This window comes from Chenopodium quinoa, unplaced genomic scaffold, assembly GCF_001683475.1.
Source record: "Chenopodium quinoa cultivar QQ74 unplaced genomic scaffold, ASM168347v1, whole genome shotgun sequence".
Classification (NCBI taxonomy): domain Eukaryota; kingdom Viridiplantae; phylum Streptophyta; class Magnoliopsida; order Caryophyllales; family Amaranthaceae; genus Chenopodium; species Chenopodium quinoa.
The window spans coordinates 1,494,477-1,511,583 of NW_018742904.1; the positions used below are offsets into that span (position 1 = coordinate 1,494,477).

General features: G+C 38.5%; 1 protein-coding gene across 2 annotated transcripts; it reads left to right on the forward strand.

The window, feature by feature from the left end:
- The first annotated feature begins 10,089 nt into the window (after positions 1 to 10,089).
- Positions 10,090 to 16,571, forward strand: LOC110727340. 2 transcript variants are annotated; one of them, XR_002512529.1, is made up of 5 exons: positions 10,090 to 10,835; positions 12,017 to 12,100; positions 13,197 to 13,233; positions 14,804 to 14,935; positions 16,260 to 16,571. XR_002512529.1 is itself a non-coding variant. In XM_021906904.1 (3 exons), the coding sequence occupies exons 1-3, from the start codon at positions 13,096 to 13,098 to the stop codon at positions 16,347 to 16,349; spliced, it is 360 nt and encodes a 119-aa protein (XP_021762596.1). In that variant the 5' UTR covers positions 11,797 to 13,095; the 3' UTR covers positions 16,350 to 16,571. The 2 variants fall into 2 exon arrangements, 1 of the variants encoding a protein (XP_021762596.1); XM_021906904.1 differs by lacking the exon at positions 10,090 to 10,835 and having other exon boundaries at positions 11,797 to 13,233.
- Positions 16,572 to 17,107: the final 536 nt, after the last annotated feature.

The following is a 17,107-nucleotide window of genomic DNA, read 5'->3' on the forward strand; positions in this document are numbered from 1 at the left end:
GTGAACATTCCCTTTCTTCATGCTATGTCACAAATGCCTACATATGCGAAATTTTTAAAAGATCTCTTGTCCCACAGAAGTAGGCTTGAAGAGAGTGCAACCATCTCCCTTCCAATGGAGGTGAGCGCAATCATTCAAAACAAGCTTCCCCGAAAGCTTGGTGACCCGGGTAGCTATGCAATTCCGGTGAAGATTGGAGATATGGAAGCCATGGATGCTCTTTGTGATCTTGGGGCAAGTGTAAGCTTGATGCCCTTCTCAATTGCAAAAAATTTAAAAGTTGGTGAGATGAAGCCAACAAGAATCTCAATACAATTAGCCGATCGTTCGGTTAGATTACCAATGGGAATACTTGAAGATGTACCGGTACAAGTGGGAAGAGTTTTTGTACCTTGTGACTTTGTGGTGATGGAAATGGAGGAGGACAACAAGGTTCCTCTCATTTTGGGAAGGCCGTTCTTGAACACGGCGGGAGTGGTAATTGATATGAAACAAGGCAAGCTAACATTGAATGTGGGAGATGAGAAAATTTCTTTCTCATTCTCGCAAGCCATGAGGAAGCCTATGTATGAGGATATCAATAGAATCGATACTCTTGACCGAGAAGTGGAGGAATTGAAGATGATGAACAATAGCAAAGATACTCTACAAGCGATCCTCACGGAAAGTTTGTACAATGATGATGATGAAGCTAAGGGGTACAAGTTGTTGCTAGACCAACCCCTACATGGCAAGGCAAGGGAGTTTGAAGCACTTAAGGTGGAGGTAAAAGAGGAGAGGTCTACGCCTCCTCCTAAGGTTGAACTTAAACCCCTTCCCCCTTCACTTAAATACGTTTTTCTTGATGATAATGAGACTTATCCCGTTATTGTCAATACCAACCTTGATGACACTTCCCTTGAGAAACTCCTAGTTGTGTTGAGGGAGTATAGGAGTGTCATTGGGTATGCTATTGATGACATTAAGGGGATAAGTCCCACGATATGCATGCACAAGATTTTGCTTGATAATGATCATGACTCCTCAATTGAGCACCAAAGAAGGCTCAACCCCAACATGAAAGAAGTTGTTAAAAAAGAGGTTTTGAAACTTCTTGAAGCGGGCATAATCTACCCTATCTCCGATAGCAAGTGGGTTAGCCCGGTTCAAGTTGTTCCAAAAAAAGGGGGCATGACCATTATCAAGAACGATAAGGGTGAGACCATTTCTACAAGGTCGGTCACCGGGTGGAGAATGTGCATAGACTATCTAAAATTGAACAAATCCACTCGGAAGGACCACTTCCCTCTCCCCTTTATCGATCAAATCTTGGAAAGGTTGGCATCACATAGTCACTATTGCTTCTTGGATGGGTATTCGGGATTCCTCCAAATCCCTATCCTACCCGAGGATCAAGAGAAGACTACATTCACATGCCCTTTTGGCACCTTTGCTTATCGAAGGATGCCATTTGGATTATGTAATGCACCTTCTACATTTCAAAGGTGTATGATGTCTATCTTTTCCGACATGCTTGAATCATCAATCGAGGTATTTATGGATGACTTTTCTGTTTGCGGTTCATCTTTTGACACTTGCCTAAGTAATTTGATTAAAGTGTTAAAAAGATGTCAAGAGGTGAACCTTGTGCTTAATTGGGAAAAATGTCATTTCATGGTTGAAGAGGGTATTGTGTTGGGACATGTTGTTTCTAGTAGGGGCATTGAGGTTGATCGTGCCAAAATTGAGGTTATTGAGCGCCTCCCTCCCCCCACTAATGTGAAGGGTATAAGGAGTTTTCTTGGACACGCGGGTTTTTACCGCCGGTTCATTAAAGATTTTTCCAAAATCGCTAAGCCGCTCACTCAATTGTTGGTAAAGGATGCCCCTTTTGTGTTTTCTAATGATTGTTTGCTAGCCTTTGATAGGTTGAAGGAAGCTTTGATCACGTCTCCCATCATTCAACCACCGAATTGGGAGCTCCCTTTTGAACTCATGTGTGATGCTTCGGACTATGCCGTTGGATCTGTGCTTGGGCAAAGGAAGGATAAAAAGCTCCATGCCATCTATTACACTAGCAAAACTCTTGATGAAGCACAAAGAAACTACACAACGACTGAAAAATAGCTCCTAGCCATCGTCCATGCTATCGAAAAGTTTAGGTCTTACTTGGTGGGCACCAAAGTTATAGTCTTCACCGACCATGCGGCTTTGAAGTACTTGCTGTCCAAGAAGGACGCTAAACCAAGGTTGATTAGGTGGGTCTTGCTCTTACAAGACTACGATATAGAAATTCGGGACAAGAAGGGTGTCGAGAATGTAGTAGCCGATCATCTCTCACGGCTACCGATCGTAGAAGGTGAAATTGAAGCTTTGCCAATTGATGATTCATTCCCGGATGATCAATTATTCGCAATCATTCAAGCCCCGGCCCCATGGTTTGCGGATATTGCAAATTACTTGGCTTGCTCCATCCTTCCTCCCGACCTCACCTATCAACAAAAGCGGAAGTTCCTCCATGATGTCCGCCAATACTTTTGGGATGACCCCTTGCTCTTCAAACAAGGTGTTGATGGTCTTTTTAGAAGGTGTGTCCCCGGCGATGAAATTCATGAAGTTATCACAATGTGTCACTCCTCACCTTGTGGAGGACATATGAGTGCTAACAAGACATTGGCGAGAATATTGCAATGCAGTTTCTATTGGCCCTCTATGTTCAAGGACGTATGGGGAGTTGTTAAAGCTTGTGACCGGTGTCAAAGGACCGGTAATTTGTCAAGAAAGAATGAAATGCCTTTGAATAACATTTTAGAGCTGGAAATTTTCGATGTGTGGGGAATAGATTTTATGGGACCTTTCCCATCCTCTTTTGGGAACAAATACATTTTGGTGGCCGTCGACTGTGTATCAAAGTGGGTTGAAGCGGTTGCATCTCCTACAAATGATGCTAAGGTAGTGGTCAAGTTGTTCAAGAAAGTCATTTTCCCTAGGTTTGGTGTGCCACGTGTCGTAATAAGTGATGGAGGATCGCACTTTGCAAAACGATCTTTCAAGGCTCTCCTTGAAAAATACGGAGTGAGGCACAAGGTGTCATTGGCTTACCACCCTCAAACAAGTGGTCAAGCTGAAATTTCAAATAGGGAGATTAAGTTGATACTAGAGAAGACGGTGAATAGGTCAAGGAAGGATTGGTCATCAAGGTTGGATGATGCTCTATGGGCCTACCGCACCGCCTTCAAGACTCCTATTGGCACCACCCCTTACAAGCTCGTTTATGGGAAATCATGCCATCTACCGGTGGAACTGGAACATCGTGCGCACTGGGCTATCAAAACCTTGAATTTTGATATCCAATCCGCCGGAGAAAAGAGGATGCTTGACCTCCATGCCTTGGAAGAGTTGAGGTTAGATGCATATGAGAGTGCAAAGATCTACAAGGAGAAGACCAAAGCATGGCACGACAAGCACATCAACAAGAGAGAGTTCAAGGAGGGTGACAAGGTCTTGCTATTTAACTCCCGGTTGAAGTTGTTTCCGGGAAAGCTAAAATCAAGATGGAGTGGCCCTTTCACCATTACAAAGGTATTCCCATATGGCGCCATTGAGATTTCCAACGACAAAGGTGAACCATTCAAAGTTAATGGCCAAAGGTTGAAAGCATACTTCGATGGTTTCGTGCAAGAAGAAACAAAGGTAGTTCATTTAGATGAATTTGATATCCCTCGTGATTGAAAACGTAATATGGTCAAGCTAGTGACAATAAAGAAGCGCTTCCGGGAGGCAACCCGAGTATTTTAGTAATTTTTCTTATAAAAAAAATAAAAAAAAAAATAAAAAAAAAAGGAGAGTAAACGTGCCTGCCAATCAGCACGGACGTGCTGAAAATGGCACGTCCGTGTTTAGGAAGGCAGAAAGTTGAGAAGTATTCTGCCAAGTTAAGCACGTCCGTGCCAAAAGCAGCACGTCCGTGCCAAAAGCAGCACGTCCGTGCCGATAATGGCACGTCCGTGCTTTTACAGGCAGAAAGTTGAGAAGTATTCTGCCAAGTTAAGCACGTCCGTGCCAAAAGCAGCACGTCCGTGCCGATAATGGCACGTCCGTGCTTTTACAGGCAGAAAGTTAAGCACGTTCTGACTTGAGCTGCACGTCCGTGCCAATGCTGCACGTCCGTGCATACCAAGTATTTAAGGCCGAAACTGCTCGAAAAAAAAGAAAAAAAGCCACAATTTTTTGTTCTTCCTCTCAAACCCACGGTTCTCCTCCTTCTCTCTAACCTCTCTTACTCCTCCTCTCAACCCTCAAACACTCAAATTCTCACCCAAAATTCAACATTTCCCACCATAATCAACACTCCTTTTCAACAAAAACGCAAAATACTACTCCTTTCTCCAATCTTCAACCCAAAAATCACCCATTAACCGAAACCCTAAGAAGAAAAAAATCAATTTGGGGGTTTTCTTTTGGATTGAAATTTTAACAATTGGTTGAAGGAAAAGGTTCAAGCAAGGGAAAGGAAGGCTAGGAAGGTTCATTTGCGGGTTTTACACCCACGTTAAGCTCGGTATAATCGTTCCTTCCACTTACTATTTCCATACTTGAAACTTGTTGTTTTGTGCTTATTTTTGCTTGCAATCTTGGTTGAATTGATAGTTGTTGAGTATTTGTGCTTTTATGTAAAGCATTATGGGTTTAATTGAATATTGTGAGGATTAATTGTTTAGGTTTTGTGAGTTTTTGTGATTGTGTGGATTATTCTTTGTGGTGTCCTTTGGTGTGGCTAAGTCTTGGGTTGTTGACCTTAAAATTACTTGGTGAATTGGTTTAGTGTCTTGATCTCTTTGTGTGGCGGGTTTAGTCATTCTAAATAAAACAAAATAAAAACAACCATGCCAAGAAGAAACCAATCCCGAAACACCTCTTCCCTTAGATTTAGGAACCCATCGCCTCCTCCTCCCGTTGATCCACCGCAAGTGGACACAATGGGAATAGTTTTCGCTGACCAGGCCTTTTCGGCCAATTTCCTTAAAATCAGTAGGAGGCGGGTCAAGCCCACCAAATTCTATGATAGTGAGGTGGCGGACGCCTTAGGGGTAGGAGCTGACATCACAATGTTATTCGAGGGAGCCGACCTAGGTTCTTGGCTAGAGTTACATGCCTTAACCTATAGGAGACTGACCCTAGAATTCCTCTCCTCCCTTTGTGTGCACCGTGACACCACAAGATCCCCCCGTTACATGACCTTCCAGCTCATGAATGCCCAACATAGAATGTCCGTAGCGAGAGTTAACCAAGCTTTCGGGTGGCCTGTTTCTGGAACTATGGGGCCTAAGGATAGGCAACCCCGTAACTATATGGCGGGTGAATTTTGGAGAAGAATCACAGGGCTGTTTGGGTATAACCCTAGAACTGATAAGGCCACATCCATTATTCACCCTACCTTTAGGATCGCCCAGCGTACCATAGCGAACACAGTTTTTGCTAGGGGAGACAGTTCAGGGGTCGTGTCTACTCGAGAGCTTTACTTTCTATGGCATCTGAGTGAGGGTAGTACGAGTTTAAATGTGGGGTCTTGGTTTATGGACCACCTAGAAGATGTTGCCACATGATCAGGCAACATCACCATAGGTGGTATGATTACTATAATTGCTGCTGCTCTTAACCTTGATTTTGCAGAAGAGCAGGTTGTTCCAGGTCCAACACAGTTGGATATGCAGTCGCTGAGAGCCATGAAATGGCTCACGGATGTAGAGGGGAACCACCCCTATTTGTGGTTGGTGAGTAGGCGCCCCTATGCCTACTTACCCGACCCCGAGGCCACCGCCATCTACAACCAGGCGAACTGGATCTTTGAGAGGGACTTCCCTTGGGCTCCCGGTCAAGAGGGAGAGGAACAAGGGCAAGAGCAGCAAGAGCAACAACAACAGCATCAACAACAACAATTTCAGCAACAACCAGAATTTCACCAGCAGTACGAGTTCCAACAAGGGTACCAAGAGGGGTACCAAGGTCAGGGCATGGGTGAAGGCAACCCATTCCTCACCTTCGAGCAGCAGATGGCTAATATGAATGTGAACTTCGCCCGCATGACTTCCGAGTTTGAGACCATGAGGAAGTCAAATGAAGACTTGAGGACTTCTTTTGACGGAATGAGGTCAAGCTTTGAAGGTCTTCGAACGGAATTGGGCGACTTCCGCAATGAATATCACCATCTCTACCCCGGGGGTTCGAGCTCCCAAGGGGGCCCGAACCAATGAGTTAGTATCTCCTTCCCCTTCTCTTTGTGCTTATATTGTTTCAACATTGGGGACAATGTTTATGATAGCTTGGGGGGAGTATTTTCTCATTTACCATTGGTTCATGCTGTGTTCTCGTACGTATATGTTGATTTGCATGCCCCTATTCCCATTTCCCTAACATCCAAACCCTTTGAATCCAAATTGCTTCCTTTGAAATCCAAATCCCTTACATTGTGAATACTTCTCCTATCCCTTATTTAGATGTATAGTTATTTTATGCCTAAAAAAAAAAAAAAAAAAAAAAGAAAAAAGAGAGAAAAAAATGAAAAAAAAAATGATGAAAAAGTGCCCAAGGATGAAACTCATATGACGATTATATGTTTTGCTTGCTTGACTCTTGAGTGATGAGTAAAAGTTTTTTTTAGAAGAGTGTGTGCACGAGTTGGGGGTCATTAGAGGTCTATTAATCTTGATTGCATTGGAGTATATGAAATGAAAGCCAATGAATGCTCAATTGCACGCCTAGTATAAGATATTGTCTAATTTGCTCAAGTAGGATCTGTTTGAATAAATTTGTGGTCCCTTGTGCCCTTGATGTGTCCCCTTTCCTCCCCGAAATGAAACTCTATTAGGGAATTGGTTCTACTTGTATCATGTGTAATAAGTGGCGTAATAAGCCACACGTTCTCAATAAAGAAAGAGCCGCTCACAGTTAAAAGAGGCGAGGGCATTGAAAATTGAAAAAAAAAAAGAAGAGCATAAAAAAAGGGGAGAACAAAAACTACCCCAAAACTTCTAAAAAAAAAATTCTCTTCTTTAGAGGTCAACTCGTGGATGCCTCCCACACCTTGTTTGCATTGTTATTTCTTATGAAATTCCCGAGTTAGAGTGTAGTTAAGGGGCCTTGGGTGTGCATTTTGGGAGGTGGACTAGCATTTTGAGATTTTATAACCGAAAGAGGGCTTGTTACAACTTTGGAATATCTAGGTGTGCTCTAATGAAATAGTAAAAGGCCAAAGGAAGTATCCTAGTGCAACCTTGTTTAGTTCTCCTCTCTACCCCCAACTCATGTGAACATTTGTATGATTGGTAATTCTTGAAAGTTGTTCACTTGTCTTGCTTTTGAATCACATCCCGATGAGTTGACTTGGGCTATAAAAAAAAAAAAAATCGTGTGTTGTGTTTGTGGGAGTTGTGGGTGATTCTCTTTGGAAACCCTCACGAGAGATGGACTCGTCCTACTAGGCGACTTGTAGGTTTAAACGGCTTCTCACTTTTGCTAAAAGTGATCGTTCGGTTTATTGTGTATGCCTACCCTTTCTTGGTTTAACTTTTGCTTCAACCTTCTATAACAAGTTAGTTCCCTCTATTTGTTTTGTCATGACTAGTTTGCTCGAGGACGAGCAAAAGCTTAGCTTGGGGGAATTTGATAACTTGCTATTTTATGCGGTTTTAGGGCGTATTTGAACCTAGTTTACCTGAACAAATTTGTGTTTTGGTTCACTTTTACCCTATTATTATGCAATTTTTGTGTATCCTATGCTTCACGGGTTGTTAGTGTTTTTGTTGAGATTTTAGGTCCAAAGACGACCAAATGAAGCCCATGGTTACCAAACCGAGGTTAGAAGCAAGGAAATGATGGAAAGAATCCAAGTACAAGAGCATCGTAGAAGAAAACACGAAGAAAAGGGCCCAGAAGACCCTGCACGGCCGTGCAAGATGTTGCACGTCCGTGCAGGAGTGCAGACCTGAAGCCATCTTTCTGCCAAGGCCTGCACGGACGTGCCAAATATTGCACGTCCGTGCAGATGATGCAGCACGGACGTGCTTCCGTGATTATGAGGCAGCACGGCCGTGCAAGATGTTGCACGTCCGTGCAGGAGTGCAGACCTGAAGCCATCTTTCTGCCAAGGCCTGCACGGACGTGCCAAATATTGCACGTCCGTGCAGATGATGCAGCACGGACGTGCTTCCGTGATTATGAGGCAGCACGGCCGTGCAAGATGTTGCACGTCCGTGCAGGAGTGCAGACCTGAAGCCATCTTTCTGCCAAGGCCTGCACGGACGTGCCAAATATTGCACGTCCGTGCAGATGATGCAGCACGGACGTGCCAAAGGTGCACGCCCGTGCTGTAGCAGGTCGTCTTAAACTGAGTTTCTGCCTTGGTCTGCACGGACGTGCCAACTTCAGCACGTCCGTGCAGACCTACAGTTTACCCGTTTCTTGTTTTCACCGTCCTCTTATTTTAGGGGGTAATATAAATAGCCCCTTTGGACCATTTTAGAGGGGTTCCCAATTCTTTTCCAGATTTTCATACTCCTCTTAGTTTGAAACACAAAAATCCTCAAATTAGCATAGATTTTAGTTCTTGTTTTGAAGGTTTTCAATCCAATCATTGTAGAAGACAAGTTCCCCCATTGTTAGTCAATTATTGAAGCTTCTAGTAATTTTTCTTACTCTTTCTTTCTCTCTTCTATCTTTAATTCTTGTTTTTTATTAATTGTTTGGTTGTTCTTTGCATGTTTGATTGTTAGATTCTACTTAATTCTTAGTTTTAATTTGTTCATGAATTCCTTGAAATCTTTAATTGCTTTAACTTCCATGGATTGTGAGTAGTCTAATTTCTAGGGTTTGGGTGAACCCTCAATGTAATCACCAACACTTGTTGCATGTACTAATTTGTTAATTGTGGGGTGTTAATTAGTTGAGCTTAAGAGGTTTCATTGTTAATTCTTTTAATTGGCCATTGCTTGAATTATTTATCTAGCTTCCTCAACGAAGGATCGAGAGATGAACTTGAGGAAGCTCCCTTATGCTTGATTGACTTGATTTGCCATGAGAATAGGAATTTCTAGTCAAGGGAATTTGCATGTTATCGTGAGGATGTTTTAACACTTGTTTCTTGCCCATAATCACGAGAGTAGGTTATGGTTTTGATGTCAAGTAATCCCTCTAGCTTGAGAGAGTAGTTGGGTGCATTTGATAACTTCCCCTAATTTATCCCCTAAATCACCATTTCTATGCATGCTACTTGTGGTCCGTGATGAAGTTGAGTGGTGTAACCCATGCCCTAGGCCTTCTTAATATTGTTAATCACCTCTTAGAATTAGTTGATTTGAATTAGAATAGTGTGACGTAATACCAACTTAAAACCCCCGACTTAATCTAGCTTGTTTAAACAATAACATTTGGTGGTTGATTCAACGCCTCTCATGGGTTCGACCCTTTCTTGCCCTTGCTACTAGTTGAGTAGGATCGAGTTAGGTCTTATTTCTTGATAGGTTGACGACGTCCTATCAAATCCCTACATAGATATTCAAGGGGCGTCCGACAAAGAGAATTTTGGGGGGCCTTAAGAGGTTTGGACTTTGGACCACTTGAGGTTTGACAAGTCAAAACCTCTAAAGGTGGTGTTTGGTCAATGGAGTTTTTAACTAAGAGTTTTGGCCTCATAACTCTCTTTTCCAAAAAACTGAGTTGAGCAGCATTTTCATCAGAATTTTAGATTACTTAATGTCAATTGACAATTTTGTTCATTATGTACAATCCATAAACCTAGGGAAAAATATAAGACAAATGCCATAAATGTAAATTCACATGAACAAATAATTTTAACTTTAGCAATCAGTTATGAGTTTACCTCACACAAATTTATACTTCCTCCGTTTCAAATTAATCGCAACAAATGAATCTTTTATATCTCACAAATAATACCCATTTGTTACGATTAATTTGAAACAGATAAAGTATAAACCTTTTCAAACCAATAGTCAAACCCACTAAACAAAAAGTTAAAACTCTAATAATCCAAATGGATGACATTGCTTGTATCCAATCAATTCTTATTTCTTAGCAAAGCTTATGCAGGTGGGGAATGCTTCTTTATCCTCCAACAATGTCGCAACATCATAAAAAATAACAGTTGGGAAGTTGAGTTGGCTCATTGTTACAGAGAAGGCAATGCGGTAGCGGATTGCCTTGCTAATAGAGAAATATTCCAACATGAAAGTTTAGGACTCGTTCGATAACTATTTTTGTTTTCTGTTTTCACTTTTCAGTTTTTTTGAAAACTAAAAATAAAAAATCAGAAAAAGTGATTTTCACTGTAGTTTTCATTTTCAATATAGAATCGTAGGTAGAAAAAACCGATACACATAAGGATACAAATAAAATAAATATATAACTATAAATACAGCTGCTAAGTGCTAACTTGCTACCGTAAATACAACCCACATACGGCTACTGAAAATAAAAAAGAACAGCTACTGAAATTATGGTGTAAAATAAAGATACAATAAAAATACGGCTGTACACGTATTGAATAACCGACAATACAATACTTGTATATAAATACGATCACCCACAACAAGTCAACAATTTCCCTCCATTATTTATATTTATAAATAATAGATAATTTCTCCCAAATTTCCCTCCACATTCTAATTTCCCCCTTTCTTACTTTAATCAAATCAAAACTCCTAATTAAGAACCCTAATCCTAGTTTCCTTATTATCGATCATCCATTTCAGCATCAAATCACTTAATCGCTACGTAATTTCAGCATCAGATCACTTAATCGCTACGTAATTTCAGCTCGCGCACATCCAATTTTACTAAAGGTACGTAATTTTTACTAATGCGATTTTGGGGGGTTTTTAAGTTTGTAGTCTTACAATTAATTTTCGTGCTACATTGCTTGAATTTCTTATCTAACTCATTCGTTTAACATTGTAATATATATAACGAAATTGGTAATGTTTTAGATAATTGGGTTAATATATAGGCGGTTTCTAATTGCTTCATCCATTACAATTTCTCCCAATCCAACCCTAATTTGCTGCCAATTTTTTCCATCGAACCCTAATTTTAGTAAAAAGGTCGATTAACATTAACCCTAGTTTGCTGGCTGCATAATAATTGTGGTTCTACAGTGAATAATAAATTAATTGTTATTACGCGGTTTTGGGAATTTAGGGTTTTCTAGCGGTTTGTATTGTGTAAAATGCAATTGTTTGTAATCTTACAATTTTCGTGCTACATTGTTTGTATTCCTTTTCAATTTTGGGCTTTATTGTAGCAGTTTTATGTGTGAATTTCAGGTTGACTTATGCATCTCTGTTATCGGCCTTTTTTTTTTTTTTTTTTGGAAAAAAATTCTATGAATAATTAAGATTTTGAAAGTGAACATCATCATCTTTGTGATAGTTCATTTCCTCCTCCTCATCGTCATCATCATCATCTATCACAGAGATTTTGAACGTGATTATGCAATTTATTTATGAGATGGATGCCTTGTCTACCTTCTATATAAATTATCTTTAGTGAAATCATCAATCTAGTATGCTAATTTAGATTGAAATTCTTCCGTTTGTTTGCATTCTATACCCTTCTTAGTTATTCCCTATAATTCACAATTTTATTGAATTAATCATTTTTCATTTTGGTTTATTAATTGCTTCCTCTACCTCATAGAAAATAGAAAATATGGTCGATTCGATGTAAAAGTGAAAAATAAAATTTCACTGAAAAAGTTTGATATGTATAAGTTCTAAAGTGACTTATGCAGTTTATATTACATTTTTTATCAACCCTTTTTTTGATTATATGTGCATAAGCTTAAATGATAGTTAATTACAGTGGTAATTTGGCAATTTGATGTTGCTTTTTGAGAGGGAAACAACTGTATGAAGTGCACTATGATTCCGATGACTCCGAAAGTGTAGTGCTATGCATCACTCATCAGTATGTGGAAGTTGTGCTCTTGATTATCTGTCTTGATAATTTTACTTGATTTTTTCAGCATGGTTATTTTATCGATTTGAAAAGTTGAAGATTGCAATTATAGGAGAAGCTTGGAGAAGGATGATGATTGTCTTATTGAAAGGTATGCAATTTATTTTTTTACTTTTACTTTCAAATATGCGATTTTGGGGTTAATGCTTTATGTGACAATGTAAAAAGCAATTGCTTAATATTTATTCATGAATTATAACTTCAGGCTTTTGCTGTGATGGTTTATTCTTGAAAATTTTGCTAAAATTGCAATATAACTGAATTGGTATTAAGGGATTTAGAGGCTGTTTCAAATTGCTCAACTATGTGAGAATTCACGTTACCTGATGACTTTGTGACTTCTGAAGTGTCAGCGTTTAAACCCCCAACTTTAGCATGGTGCTCACTGCTCAGAATTCACATTATCTCTGCTCTTTGTAGTTGAGGCTGATTGGTTTTTGATGTTTATTTTGACTTTCCCCTGGTTTGCCACCTTGTCATTTTTCTGTGGTAGGCCTACTGTTGCTGCTGTTATTGATTTTATGAGTGGTATCAATATTGAAAAAGCAAGCTATGTACTGTCACTCTGTCAATGATAGTAGATTAGTGGACTCATCATAGTGAAGTTCTCATTGAAGGTGTTGATTTTGTTATTCTGCTTTTTTTTAAAGGTCTCTTTGGTAAGGAGAATTCCAGAATTTTGTTTTACTCAATCTTGAATATGGCACGTGCCCGAATAGTTCTTGTGATGGAGTATGAAACTAAGCTTGCTTCTTTGTCTCAAGATAATGTTCTTACTAATGTTGACGTCCACTTGAGCTTGCCCCTTACCTTACTATAATATTATGCTGTATTTCTTGCTCCCATACTTATGATATTGAGTTTTTTTAGCATAGGCATTTGTTGCGATAGTTTTTCTGAGAATTAGTGATGAAAGTCTTTCTCTGCAGCCCTTATAATCTAATATTAGGGCCTATGACAAGGTAAACCCAGTGGGGCAGTTCATTTGTGGGGGTACTCCACCTTTATGAATATGTTTTCTATGTTTCCTTCTGATATTATTCTTTGTGATTTTGTCTATATATATATGAATTTTTTTTTGGTGGTATGCTTCTTATGCTCTTGACTGGGACATTGCATTGTGGACGGTATGCTTCTTATGTTCTTGACTGGGACATTGCATTGTGGACTACTTTTTTCTTTTCCAGGAGGCCACCAGGCGGTTTACCACTGACTGCTGCATCAGTAAGGGCTTCTGTCCAAGCTCCAACAATGCAAAACTGTTTACAAATCTTCTCTTCTCCGAGCTATTTTTCATTGTTTCTCTCTTATTAATAGTATTTTATTTCAATTAAAAATCAAATTTTGGATGATTAATGATTATTTTTCGTGTTCTTAAAAGAATAAAATAAACTGGCTCTTGTGAGTGATTGGGTCAAAGGTACTTGTTTTTCTATTTCTGTGATGCAAATTAAACTGCAAATTTCAGTTTTGAATTTAATATTTTTTATGAATTGAGTTTGCAGTCTTTATTTTCAATTTTTTGATCATATCACTGATGTATTGTAGCTGGATTTTGAATTTATCTGATGCTTAGTTTTTTTCACATCATTGCGATTTCGATTAAGTGTTTGAAGTGTGAATTGTGATCTATATCAAATGGGTCTCTGAACCATATATGTGATCATTGCTGAAAGGGTCTCTCTGAGGGTTAATGAGGCAATCAATTAACTGAAGATATATTTATACAGACATGTTGAGGAGATGACTGAATCTGATGAGTTCAATGTACTATGATCCATCACTCGTATTTCTAAGGTGCTGAAAATAGAACTATAATTATTGCAGATCTAATTTTTGATTTATTAGGATTGCATGGACTGTATGTAGTTTGATTTAAAACATTATATATATATATATATATATATATATATATATATATATATATATATATATATATATATATATATATATATATATATATATATATATATATATAGGGTGAGGATCCCATGAGAACTCTCATAACATGAGAACCATGAGAACTCCTCAAATTTAGAACATATGCAATACTTTTTAGAACATAGAAACCTAAACAAATATACATGTTCTAAAATTTCAAGGTAATGTTTTCAATTATTGTGTTTAGAACATAACCTTCATAATTCAGAAAACAAAAAATTCAAAACATAACCTCAAAAATAAAGAACATAATTTTGATGTTTTAGAACATGACCTTGATATTTTAGAACGTGCATGTATGTGTAAGTTTTCATGTTCTAATAAAGGTAACATATGATCTAAATTTGAGGAGTTCTCATGGTTCTTATATAAAAATAGTTCTCATATATATATATATATACTTAAACAGAGTTTCACAGGGTTATCCAATGCAGGTTATGTAAACTGTGAAGTGTTCCACGGGAATCAAAATCACCTAATGATATCTTAGGAAGGTGTATTCCATCTAGTGTAAGCTTATTTAGGAAGGAGTACCTCATTAAAAGATTTTCAGCTTTGAATCTTAGCAAGTATGGTTACAGTGGTTCTAATGTTCTATTGTGCAATTTTTTTATTTAATTAACTTAAACTAATTAGATTTCAAGAGTGAAAATTGGACCAATAGCAAAAGGTAGAGAAGCCAAAGTTTTAAACATAAATAGTCAATAATTTGCCTGATTGATGTTGTTGTAGATTCTGTTTTGTTACAATTCAAAAGCGGGGTTTGATTGCAGTTAGTGCAAACTTATCAAGACTAGTATTGGTTCTTCATTGTGATTATTGGATTAATAACTTTCGGTTTTTCTATGTCTAGGCTTCTAATTGTGCAGCGGGATTATGTTTTGGTCTTAATTATCCAAACTACTATGGGCAGCTTAAAGAATGTCAACGGATAGCTGTTGCAACAATGTACTCGCGGAAGATGCTGAAACAATATGCAATAATGGTAATAGCGAGGCCAACTCTACGTTCATTTGTTGTTATGTGAAAATCTGAATTTGTGCTAGCCATTAAAATTGGATGTCTTCATATTTGTTATATTGTTTATGCTTTAAACTTTTGCATTTTGTACTTGTTAGCTAGCTCAATCATGTCTACATTAATATGAAATTTTGCCCAATCGGCTCACAAGAGAGTCATGTCTTGCCTTTTAACACTTGTTAGTAACTCAAAGTGACATGATACCATTAAATCATTAATTGCAAACGTAATCTCCTATTCGTAATGAATCCACTATATGAAGTCATAATTCAGCAGTACTATGCTGCACAGAAGAGAATTTCTACATATTTTAGTCTTTTACAACTTAAAATTACTTGGCCCTCATCAAATTTTAGAATTACCAAATTTTAAGAAAGCAAAAAATGATAAAAAAAAATAAATGGTGGCATCTTTTCCTGTATGACCGTTTTAAATACAACTCATGATTATCGTAGACTTCTGTGCTAGTTATTTAATTTTATCTTTTCTTAACCCTTTTTTGACAAGCCTACAGCTCAATTGGAAGAGCAGCGTGCAAATGGACACGGATGTGGGTTCGAATCCCTCGTAGGCTCTTCTATCTTTATATATTTCTGAAGATGAATAGCGTAGAATCGGATGATTTACACGATCAGATATAATCTGAATTCGTGAAGCATAGTTTTTTGAGGAACTTGAAAACTGTTGGTAATACAGCCTAGAAAAATGGAAGGAATATTATTGAGGAGATAGAGAAATAGTAATTTTGTAGCAAAGAATTGATTGGCATAATTAATATAGTATAACCAATTTAAACTGTAATGGAAGTGAAAATATATAACAAAATTTTACCTAAAACGCTAAACCATGTGCAAGACAAGTAGCATTTATAAAGAAATGAGATTATTTGGGTCTTTAAAGCTAGAACGGTGTCTTATAAAATAAGTTGCTCAGGTTATACGAGGCTTAGTAGCAGATTAGCATTGAAAGCTTTGTTAACTTATGTTATAAAAGTTCTTTGAAACTTTCAAATGTCATTATGCCAGAGCAAGTTACTAGTGGTAATGACAAGTTGTATGAGGCTCCGGAGATTTTTCCTGAAATTGACTGTATGAACCCTGAAGTGTCTGCTTTTAGACCCACAACTTTGGAAGGGTATGTGATCTGCTTGAAAACTCTTTTCAATTTACAACTGAAAACTTCCCTTTCTATTGTAAAACTGATAGGATGGTGAGTTACTATCCCTGTGCTTGGCAGCTGAGTCTAATTGGTTCATGATGTCCACTCTGACTTTCTTGAGGTTGCTGCAGGCGTTGGTGACACTTAGCACCCTATCATTTTCTGTCGATAGGCCTACAATTACTGCTGTTATGGATTTTATGTGTGGTATCAAATGTTGAAGAAGCAAGATATGAAACTGTCAGTGACAGTAAATCAATAGACACTCATCAACATGAAATTCCTGTTGACGGTGTTGATCCATCAACTTCTGTTGCACTGTCTGTTTGCCAAAGGTCTCTTAAGAAGGGGGTAGTTTAGAGTAATTTTGAGCTTGGTCTTGAATATGGCATGTGCACAAATAGTTCTTGTGATGGAGGATAAAACTAAGCTCACCACTTTGTCGCAAGATAATCTTCTTACTGATGTTGAGCTTCACCTGATCTTACCTCTTACTTTGATATTTAATTATGCTGTGTTTGTTGCTTTCATTCTTTTGAAATTGAGTTTAGCTGATCTGAAGTTGTTCTTCTTAGGTGTTTCCTTCTTCGTTGAGTGTCAAGGCTGCCATAGGTAATCTGAGTATACATGATGACAATATTTCTCTGGAGCTCCTATAATCTTAGGGCCTGTGTCATGAGAATCCTGGAGGAGTTCATTTGTAAAGGTACTTGACTTTGGTGAATATGTTTTCCTTGTTCCCTTCATTTTTTTCCCTGTGGTTTTGCCTTTATATCTATGAATGATTTTGGTGGTATACGTATACCTCTTATGATTATGGGTTACCATGTTTGTCATGGAGATTGGGTTATCATAGCTCGACCAGGTGGCTTTGGGTCTCTTCCAATGTCCACTGGTCAAGTTGCTTCTCTGACTGCCTCTCCAGGAGAAATTAGTGATAGACTTCCAATGTGCTCAGCTGGGACATTTCCTGGTGGAC

Coding starts and splice junctions, on each gene's coding strand:
- LOC110727340 (XM_021906904.1), top strand. CDS start 13,096: ATGCTTCTTATGCTCTTGACTGGGACATTGCATTGTGGACGGTATGCT. Junction 13,234..14,803: donor TACCACTGACTGCTGCATCA/GTAAGGGCTTCT, acceptor TTCTATGTCTAG/GCTTCTAATTGTGCAGCGGG. Junction 14,936..16,259: donor TGAAACAATATGCAATAATG/GTAATAGCGAGG, acceptor AGGTTGCTGCAG/GCGTTGGTGACACTTAGCAC.